At 44.7% G+C, this 10835-nt stretch overlaps 1 protein-coding gene across 5 annotated transcripts in view; it reads right to left on the bottom strand.

Annotated features, from left to right (window-relative positions):
- Positions 1-6069: 6069 nt before the first annotated feature.
- Positions 6070-10835, bottom strand: part of LOC125723832 (NACHT, LRR and PYD domains-containing protein 12-like) — a 240480-nt gene continuing 235714 nt past the window's right edge. For 3 of the 5 annotated variants that reach the window (XM_049000664.1, XM_049000663.1, XM_049000662.1), the window contains exons 7-11: positions 9035-9208; positions 8260-8433; positions 7573-7746; positions 6692-6865; positions 6070-6556 (exon numbers count right to left, since the gene is read on the bottom strand). In XM_049000664.1, the coding sequence (XP_048856621.1) occupies positions 6547-6556; positions 6692-6865; positions 7573-7746; positions 8260-8433; positions 9035-9208 (706 nt within the window). In that variant the 3' untranslated portion in view covers positions 6070-6546. The remainder of the gene's footprint in view (positions 6557-6691; positions 6866-7572; positions 7747-8259; positions 8434-9034; positions 9209-10835) is intronic. The other 2 variants (XM_049000660.1, XM_049000661.1) reach the window with 2 other exon arrangements.

Genomic DNA, 10835 nt, shown 5'->3' with positions numbered 1-10835 from the left:
GCCAGACACTCTCACACACACGTACCCTGCCAGACACTCTCATACACACGTACCCTGCCAGACACTCTCACACACACGTACCCTGCCAGACACTCTCACACACACATACCCTGCCACAGACACTCTCACACACACATACCCTGCCACAGACACTCTCATACACATGTACCCTGCCACAGACACTCTCATACACATGTACCCTGTCACAGACACTCTCACACACATACCCTGCCAGACACTCTCACACACACATACCCTGCCAGACACTCTCACACACACGTACCCTGCCACAGACACTCTCACACACGCGTACCCTGCCACAGACACTCTCACACACAGATACCCTGCCAGACAGTCTCACACACACATACCCTGCCACAGACACTCTCACACACACGTACCCTGTCACAGACACTCTCACACACACGTACCCTGCCAGACACTCTCATACACACGTACCCTGCCAGACACTCTCACACACACGTACCCTGCCAGACACTCTCACACACACATACCCTGCCACAGACACTCTCACACACACGTACCCTGCCACAGACACTCTCATACACATGTACCCTGCCACAGACACTCTCATACACATGTACCCTGTCACAGACACTCTCACACACATACCCTGCCAGACATTCTCACACACACATACCCTGCCAGACACTCTCACACACACGTACCCTGCCACAGACACTCTCACACACACATACCCTGCCAGACACTCTCACACACACATACCCTGCCACAGACACTCTCACACACACGTACCCTGTCACAGACACTCTCACACACACATACCCTGCCAGACACTCTCACACACACATACCCTGCCACAGACACTCTCACACACACGTACCCTGCCACAGACACTCTCACACATGCGTACCCTGCCACAGACACTCTCACACACACATACCCTGCCAGACACTCTCACACACACATACCCTGCCACAGACACTCTCACACACATGTACCCTGCCACAGACACTCTCATACACATGTACTCTGTCACAGACACTCTCAAACACACGTACCCTGCCGCAGACACTCACACACGCGTACCCGGTCACAGACACTCTCAAACACACATACCCTGCCAGACACTCTCACATACATGTATCCTGCCGCAGACAAACGGCAAATGACAAATGGGACCAAACTGTTTGTCCGTTATAAGCGAAATTCCATTGTATGTGAGTCTGCTATATGCAATGCTTTTTCTGCAGGTTCTTAAAGGCGCACGGCCAGCGGACCTTGTCTGTTACAGATGATATTCCGTTATAAGCGAGTTCGTTATAATGGGATTATACTGCACCTCCAACTCCACCTAGCAGACATACCTATGAGGGGATTGAGGTATGGATTGATTCTGATCGTGTTTGGACTAAACACCCCGGGATTCAAATACATCGTCCACCGTGATTCACCCACATTATTGTTGTGCCACAGGTGAACTGCACAAACATGTTTTTTCACTGATCACTTATATAACTTGTTTCTCACAGAAAGAGCTAGAACACCTATCTTGCCTTTCCCAGCGGAAAGGGAGGCTTATCTTTTCTCTCCCAGGGGAAAAGGGAAAGCCTTGCCCAAAATGCTTCATAACCGCAAACGCAAAACAGCCTCACCTGGACAGGAATTGGAGAATAAACAGCATATTCCCTGAGGAAGGGGGTGAGCCTGGCCAGCTCGCCCCCTACCCGCACGCGTACCACTCCAGATTTAGCATCAAGGAAGGGGGAGAGCTCAGCACTGACCGGAGATCAGCCGTGGGATAGAGCGCGCATCGCCCGGCACTTCTCAGGAATCACGTGTTGGTCTCCTGCCAGGACTGAAAGGGGCTCCCCAGTCCGTGTGTGAAGGTGGGTGATTATAGCACGTCCGAGTGTAGATGGCTTGTGGCTACTTTTTCATTTTATTAATTAGTGGGATTACCTATCATCCATCCATCCATCCATTTTCCAAACCAGCTATCCTACTGGGTCGCGGGGGGTCCGGAGCCTATATCGGAAGCAATGGGCACGAGGCAGGGAACATCCTCGCCTCTCCCCGCGGGCAACTCCAGAGTGGAAAAGGGTCCAACCCCCCTCAAGGAGACTGGTTCCAGAGCCCAAGCCGTGCGTCGAGGTGAGTCCGACTATATCTAGCCGGAACTTCACAACCTCGCGCACCAGCTCAGGCTCTTTCCCCATCAGAGAGGTGACATTCCATGTCCCTAGAGCTAGCTTCTGCAGCCGAGGATCGGACCGCCAAGGTCCCCGCCTTTGGCCGCCGCCCAGATCACTTCGCACCCGACCCCTATGGCCCCTCCCATGGGTGGTGAGCCCATTGGAGGGGGGTTTTTTCAAAGTAAGATGTACAAAAGACAAGGGGGGCAAATAAATAATCCAAGTGTGCAGAAAATCATCCCATCCATCCATCCATTTTCCAAACCACTTATCCTACTGGGTCGCGGGGGGTCCGGAGCCTATCCCGGAAGCAATGGGCACGAGGCAGGGAACAACCCACAATGGGGGGCCAGCCCATCGCAGGGCACACTCACACACCATGCACTCACACACGCATTCCTATGGGCAATTTAGCAAGTCCAATTAGCCTCAGCATGTTTTTGGACTGTGGGGGGAAACCGGAGTACCCGGAGGAAACCCCACGACGACATGGGGAGAACATGCAATCTCCATACATATGTGACCCAGGCGGAGACTCGAACCCGGGTCCCAGAGGTGTGAGGTAACAGTGCTAACCACTGCACCACCATGCTGCCCCCGATTACCTATCAATGCTTATGAAATATATCATAATTTTGTGTATATTTTAAGAAATATTTCTGAACGGACCAAAGCGAACCTGATTGTTCCTTCGACATCCCTATATCCCCCTCTCACATTAAAACAATATTCTAGGTGGGGTCTTACCAAGGAATTGTATAATCTTAGCATCACCTCATTTAAATTAAACTCCACACACCTAGAGATGTAACCCAACATCCTATTGGCCTTTTTAATTGCTTCCCCACAGTGGCGAGAGTGGGACATGAAAGCATCAACCTACACACCGAGACATGAGGTCTTTCTCATAATCAGCTACCTTTATTTCAGAGGAACCCATAAAAAATCTGTACTTTATATTTCTGCTCGGTGCATGGATTACCTTACATTTATCTACATTAAATTTGATCTGCCAGGTATCAGCCCAGTCGCTAATTAAATCAAGATCCCGTTGTAGCCTCTCCGCTGCTAGATCAGTATTTGCTACATCATCCACCTTGGTGTTGTCTGCAAATTTAACTAGTTTACTGTATGTATTGGTGTCAATATCATTAATGTAAAATAGGAACAATAGTGGTCCTAAAATTGAACCCTGCGGTACCCCACTATGAACGCAGGCCCACTGTGACATTGTGCCTCTAATAACTACCTGCTGCTTCCTGTCTGTTAACCAGTTTTCAATCCAAGATGCTACAGTTCCTAAAATCCCTGCAGCTTTGAGCTTAAGCAAGAGCTGTTTGAGGGGGACAACATCAAAGGTCTTCTGCAAATGTAAGTACTTTTTGTGACCAAGTTCTATTTTTGCTTCCTCAAAGAACTCAAGTAGATTAGTTAAACAGGATCTACTTCTCCTAAATCCAGGTTGGCTACCCCTCAGAATATTATTTGTATCCAGGTTATTTGTATCCATAACTTTTCCAGTTATGCAAGTTAAAGTAATTGGCCCATAGTTTACTGGATTACATCTATCCCCTTTTTTGAATATGGGTGTTATATTAGGATACTTCCAATCATAAGGTACCACACGTGCAAATAAGGATTTCGGAAACAGTAAAGTTAAAGGTTGGCTAATAATATCCCTCATCTATTTTAAAACTATAGGTAAGATGCCATCAGTGTCATGCCCGGCTCGTCCGCTCCTCGTGTGTGCCACGCCCCCTAATTACCCACGTGTGATTTCCTGATCGTGCCCAGTCGTGTCTTGTTTCCTGCTGCCTTGTTCCATGTATTTAAGTTCCTGATTTGTACTAACCCGTTGTCTGTCATTGATGTTAGTTGGCGTCTTCTGTTCCCTGCCCCGGATCCCCTAAATAAACCCCTGTTTGCCCTGATTTCGCCTTGTCTCCCGCTACCTGCCTGCCGATCCACACGATCGCCGCTTCGCTCAACCGCGACTCGTGACAATCAGGACCCTGTGATTTATTTATTTTGAGCTTATCTAGGTTTTGTACCACATCAGCCTCAGTTATACATACAGTCCCTCCACAATTATTGGCACCCCTTTGTACAAGGGGTAAGAAAAAATCCACCTTCTGGTGAAGTTGCTTCATCTCACATGGAAAAAAATGAGAAAAATCCAACCTTTACTTAAAATCAATTTATTTGAAGGAAAATCATCAATAAATAATTATTTTTAACAAAAACACATGAGCCACGATTATTAGCAGTCCTGCAAATTATAGTGAACACTGTGACGCCCGCTCCGTCCGCTCCTCGTGTGTGCCACGCCCCTAATTACCCACGTGTGATTCCCTGATTGTGCCCAGTCGCGTCATGTTCTTTTCTGATTAGTTCCCTGTATTTAAGTCTCTGTTGTACACTAACCCGTTGTCTGTCATTGACGTTACCTGCCGTTTGTCCCTGCCTGCATTTCCGTCCTGCCCTATTCCCAATTAAACCCTCGTTTGCCCCGTTTACCGCCTTCCTGCCTGGTCCTTCCTGCCCACCTGCCTTACCCGAATTCACGTAGCGTGACAAACACAATGTAACTGAAGCATGTTTCCCATGTAAATTATACATATTTGAGTTGATTGAAGTGAATAGGAACCTTCAAGCTGTAATCCATGACTTCCTGAGTAACTGGGGTACAAACATGAGGAGACACAGAGCCCAAATTCCCTTAGTCATCCATGAACATGGGAAAGATAAGAGACACACAGACCAAATGAGGGAGAAGTGTGCTGACCTTCATAAGTCAGGGAATGGGTATTAAAAAATAGCTACTCGCCTTAAAATGCCCATTTCTACTGTTAGGGCAATAATTAAAAAGTGGACATCAACTGGAACTGTTAGAAACCTGAATGAAAGAGGAGCCAAGTTTACTTTGCCCCCACATACAGTGAGGATGATCGTAAGAGAGACAAAAAATCCCCAAGGATGACTGTTAGTCAATTACCAGACAAAGTAAAACCTTGGGGTTACCACGTCTCCAAAAAACCATCAGACGCCCCCTTCATGCTAACAGACGTTTTGAAAGTTATGACAGAAAGAAGCTTTTTCTGTCAGTTACTTAAAATGTTAGAGCCAGGAGTTTGCAAAACATTATACAACTTTGACTGGAATGAAATTCAATGATCAGATGAAACAAAAATGGAGCTTTTGGGCAATAAACATTCAAGGTGGGTTTGGCGTAAAAAGAAGGATGGTTATAATGAAATGAACCTTAGCCCAGCTGTAAGATATGGTGGAGGTTCTGTGATGTTGTGGAGCTGATTTTCCTCCAAAAACCCTGGAAACCTTGTTAGGGTACATGGCACTATGGGGTCCATGAAATACCAGGACATTTTATATCAAAATTTGGCTGCTGCTGCCAGGAAACAAAAACTGGGCCTTCATTGGATCTTCCAGCAGGACGGTGATCCTAAGCACATGTCCAAATAAACATTAAAATGGTCAGCTGACCGCAGAATCAAGCTTCTGCCATGGCCACCTCAGTCCCCTGACCTGAACCCCACTGAAAACCTGTGGGCTGAGCTGAAGAGGAGAGTGCACAAGAGAGGGCCGAGGACCCTGGGTGATCTGGAGAGATTCTGTAAAGAGGAATGGTCTCAGATGCCCTGCTCTGTATTCTCCAACCTTATAAAATGTTATAGGAGACTCAGTGCTGTTATACTGGCAAAGGGAGGCTGTACAGAGTATTAAAAGCAGGGCTGCCAATAATCGTTTTTGTTGAAAATAATTATTTCTTAATGAAGGATTTGTTTTTCTTTGAATAAATTAATTTCAATGAAAGGTTGGATTTTTCTCATTTTTTTTCAGTGTGAGATGAAGCTGCTTCGCCAAAAGGTGCATTTTTCTCTAACCCTTTTTACAAATCTTTACAAGGGGGGCAATAATTGTGGAGGGACTGTATATTGTTTATATAGGACACTGTATTTGTACTAAATGGTGGTAAGTTAAGCATGTCCTCTACTGTGAACACCCGTGTAAAATAATCATTAAACTCATTTACTATATCAATTTTCATTTTCAATTATAAGGCCGTTACTATCCTGCAGATGAGTGATTTCAGCTTTTAGAGCTCTTTTGGAGTTAAAATATTGGAAGAAACTTTTAATGTCATCCTTAACATCCAATGCAGTCTTACTTTCGACATTCCACTTACTGTAGCGAATCTAATGTTATTTTTTAAGTCAACCCCTAGACTTAGATACTCCTGCTTTATTTTGAAATCATTAGTTATTTTCTACCTTAGTATTTCCAGCGTACAGTGTGAAATACCCAGTAATACTCACCTCACTACCCCCAGTTTACAGTGTGGAATACCCAGTCAGACTGACCTCAGTAACTCCAGTTTACAGTGTGGAATACCCAGTCAGACTGACCTCAGTATCTCCAGTTTACAGTGTGGAATACCCAGTCAGACTGACCTCAGTAACTCCAGTTTACAGTGTGGAATACCCAGTCAGACTGACCTCAGTATCTCCAGTTTACAGTGTAAGTCCCCCAGTCCAGCAGTGAGCAGCTTCACTCCTGAGTCCTGCAGGTCATTGTCACTCAGGTCCAGCTCTCTCAGGGGTGAGGAGTTTGATCTGAGAGCTGAAGCCAGTGCCTCACAGCATTTCTCTGTGAGTTCACACCGGCCCACCCTTAAAAAGATTAAACACTTTTAAATCCACTTTTTACACTGCAGCACTGTATTCAAATGAGGAGAATAGGGACCATGACATAATGGATTTTCAGAAAACAATTAAATTATTAAAAATCATTTTAAGAATCATTCCGATTCTGTTTGGTGTCCATTATTTTTTTGTCCATAACACATTAAAGTCAGCATGTTTATCTGTAACAGTGCTGTTAACTTTGCTAACCAACAGAAATGTTTTGCATGGATTATATGTGCCATGCCCAGCTCGTGTGATCCTCGTGTGCCACGCCCCCTCATTAACCACGTCTGCTGCCCCGATTCTGACCAGCTGTTTCCTGTTATTTCGGCCTGTCTTGTGTATTTCAGTCCGTGTTCAGGTCTGTTTCCCTAGATCTGTCATTGATGTTGTGAGCCGTGTTTCCTCGTCTGCCCTTAATAAACCCCGTTTGCTCGTCTTCACGGCTCCACTGCCCTGTCTGCCTGCTCCTCCGCTCAGCGGACGTCACAATATGGTTGAATGGATGTTTCCTGCTTCCCTGCTTAATTATTTCTAGCATGGATCGAGGGCTGATAAGATTGTGGGATATAAGGACGTAGGAGAAGAAAACAGAAGCTGTTTGTGTTTCTTTATTATGTAACTGCTGAAAGGCATTGTGGGTTTTCTTGCTGTCCAGTTACTTTTGTGTAAAATGCATATTCTGTACTCACTGCAGCTTCTCCAGTTTACAGCTGAGATCCTCCAGTACAGCAGAGAGTAGCTTCACTCCTGAATCTCCTGGGTGATTGTAGCTCAGGTCAAGCTCTCTCAGGTGTGAGGGGTTTAACTTCAGAGCTGAAGCCAGGGAAGAACAGCCTTCTTCTGTGACTCTACAGCCTGACAGCCTGCAGAGAGAGAGACAGAAACTCCCCAATAAATAATATCACCTCACCATTATAATTATTAAATAAATGTGATGCTCTAATAAATAATTCAAGAATTACAGTTTAGTGTCTAAGACAAGGCAGGACCCCTCCTCTCTTTCCCTTAGCTAATTGCTCACTATCTCCTCTTTATAGTGTGGAATACACAGTAATACTGACCTCAGTATCTAAAGCGTACAGTGTGGAATACCCAATATTACTGACCTCAGTATCTCCAGTTTGTGGTTTGGAATACCCAGCAATACTGGCCCCAGTATCCCCAGTTTACAGTGTGGAATATCCAGTAATACTGGCCTCAGTATCTCCAGTTTGCGGTGTGGAATACCCAGCAATACTGGCCTCAGTATCCTCAGTTTACAGTGTGGAATATCCAGTAATACTGGCCTCAGTCTCCCCAGTTTACAGTGTGGAATATCCAGTAAAACTGACCTCAGTATCTCTAGTTTACAGTGTGGAATACCCAGTAATACTGACCTCAGTATCTCCAGTTTACAGTGTAAATCCCCCAGTGCAGCAGAGAGCAGCTTCACTCCTGAATCTCCTGGGTGATTGTAGCTCAGATCCAGCTCTCTCAGGTGTGAGGGGTTTGACCTCAGAGCTGAAGCCAGGGAAGAACAGCCTTCTTCTGTGACTCTACAGCCTGACAGCCTGCAGAGAAAGACAGAAACTCCCCAGTAAATAATATCACCTCACCATTATAATTATTAAATAAATGTGATGCTCTAATAAATAATTCAAGAATTACAGTTTAGTGTCTAAGACAAGGCAGGACCCCTCCTCTCTTTCCCTTAGCTAATTGCTCACTATCTCCTCTTTATAGTGTGGAATACACAGTAATACTGACCTCAGTATCTAAAGCGTACAGTCTGGAATACTCAATATTACTGACCTCAGTATCTCCAGTTTACAGTGTGGAATATCCAGTAATACTGGCCTCAGTATCTCCAGTTTGCGGTGTGGAATACCCAGCAATACTGGCCTCAGTATCCTCAGTTTACAGTGTGGAATATCCAGTAATACTGGCCTCAGTATCCCCAGTTTACAGTGTGGAATATCCAGTAATACTGGCCTCAGTATCTCCAGTTTGCGGTGTGGAATATCCAGTAATACTGGCATCAGTATCCCCAGTTTACAGTGTGAAATATCCAGTAATACTGACCTCAGTATCTCCAGTTTACAGTGTGGAATACTCAGTAAAACTGACCTCAGTATCTCTAGTTTACAGTCTGGAATACCCAGTAATACAGACCTCAGTATCTCCAGTTTACAGTGTAAGTCCCCCAGTTCAGCAGAGAGCAGCTTCACTCCTGAGTCCTGCAGGTCATTGTCACTCAGGTCCAGCTCTCTCAAGGGGGAAGAGTTTGATCTTAGAGCTGAAGACAGCACTTCACAGTGTTTATCTATGAGATCACAGCTGTTCAGCCTGAAACAGAAAACACTTTAAGACACAGACATATACACATCCTACACATTACACAGTAAAATACAAAGCATTACAATAAGCATTTGTTTTCATTATAATTAGCAGCACAGCTTACACTTCAAAATGAATTATAGTCTGCAGAGTGTTCTGTGCGTCCTGACAATCTGCTGCAGTCACATGATCACTAATTGTGAGTCAGTGCACCTTTGCTCAAAACTAGAGGTAAAAACATTAAGTACAAGCTATAGGAATACATAGGAACACATCAACAGCAAGATGGACGTGAACCTCCCATAACAGTCAGACCAGTGCTTCCAGTGCAGTCCTTAGCCATCTTTCTGCCAGGTGTCCCTACACTCGACACGTATCACTGAAAGGAGGAGATGTGAACATTCCCAGCAGCTAATGCAGCAGCAACTGGCACTTGGATTCCTGATCCCATGAGTAAAATCCTTTCTCTCCCTGTATTGTTATACCTGGGAACATGTCAAATCACCAATTACGTCTGGGTGATATGACGATATTATCAGTAATGAGTGTAATAAGACAAGTATCCCGGTGTCGATATCTGACCGTGACTAACCGACGATTATCGTCTTTGCTGAGGAAACGCGCTTAGGCTACATACAAAGCAAGATAACAGAAAGATTCATGATTTGCTTTCAGTTCAGCTTTCTAGCCAAAGATTCTGAAGCAGTTAAAAAGAAACATTGCACAGAATTTCACAAGCATTGTCCATTGCAGTAACCATGCGTTCGCCATTCTTGTAAGTTCAGTATTGTCACATCACCAACTTCTATCTCTGAGTAAGCAGCCAGAATCTCAGCCATTCAAGTGCAGCTTTCTGGTGGGAATTTTGAGCTTCCCAACTCAGTTTTTCGTATCTTAGTCTCAGGCACAGCTTTAAGTGTGTCCCTGACCCCGCCAGGGCTGTGATTAGCATTGGTTGCTAACTGTTTAATAAAGGTGGTTAAAAGTAAACTCTCTCTCTCATCTATCTATCAGAATCAATCAATCATTATTTATATAGCGCATTTTAGCCACAGCGTTTATAAAGAATTTTGCAAACATTTAAAAAGAAGAAAAAGAAATTCAAATAAGCTCAGAATAAATAACAATAAGCGCAAAAGAAATAAAAATAGAGTAAAAATGTTTTAAAAAAATAAAATTAAAAACCATCATAAAGGACTTTAACCACCCATTTCCTCTTTAAGGGCCCCTCCTCAAAGGGGCCTCTAGCCCCTATGTCTTCTGGGGGAAGCGACCGCCCGCCCCCCCCCCCCCACAATTACTGATATTAATAAAAGCATAAAATAATACAACTGATTATCATAGATTATTATATGCGTTGGTGAAAAGATGCGTTTTCAGCCTAGTTTTGTAAGTACTGAGACATTCAGTAGCTCTCAGGTTTTCTGGGAGAGAGTTCCAGAGTTTGGGCCCATAGTGACTAAAAGCTGCCCCCTCCCTCCCCAGCCGGGTTCTAGGAATAATCAGTAAATTACTGCCGGATGATCTGACTGATCTGCCTGGGACATACCTTACAGTCATGTTACTGAGGCAGGACAGAGCTAAACCACGTAAATATTTACAAATTAGCAAATGAACTTTAAAATCAATCCTAGAA

The sequence above is a fragment of the Brienomyrus brachyistius genome, unplaced genomic scaffold, assembly GCF_023856365.1.
Source record: "Brienomyrus brachyistius isolate T26 unplaced genomic scaffold, BBRACH_0.4 scaffold52, whole genome shotgun sequence".
In the NCBI taxonomy this organism is placed as follows: Eukaryota; Metazoa; Chordata; class Actinopteri; order Osteoglossiformes; family Mormyridae; genus Brienomyrus; species Brienomyrus brachyistius.
Note: the sequence above shows the minus strand (reverse complement) of the source record. Positions and strands in the feature narration are given on the sequence as shown.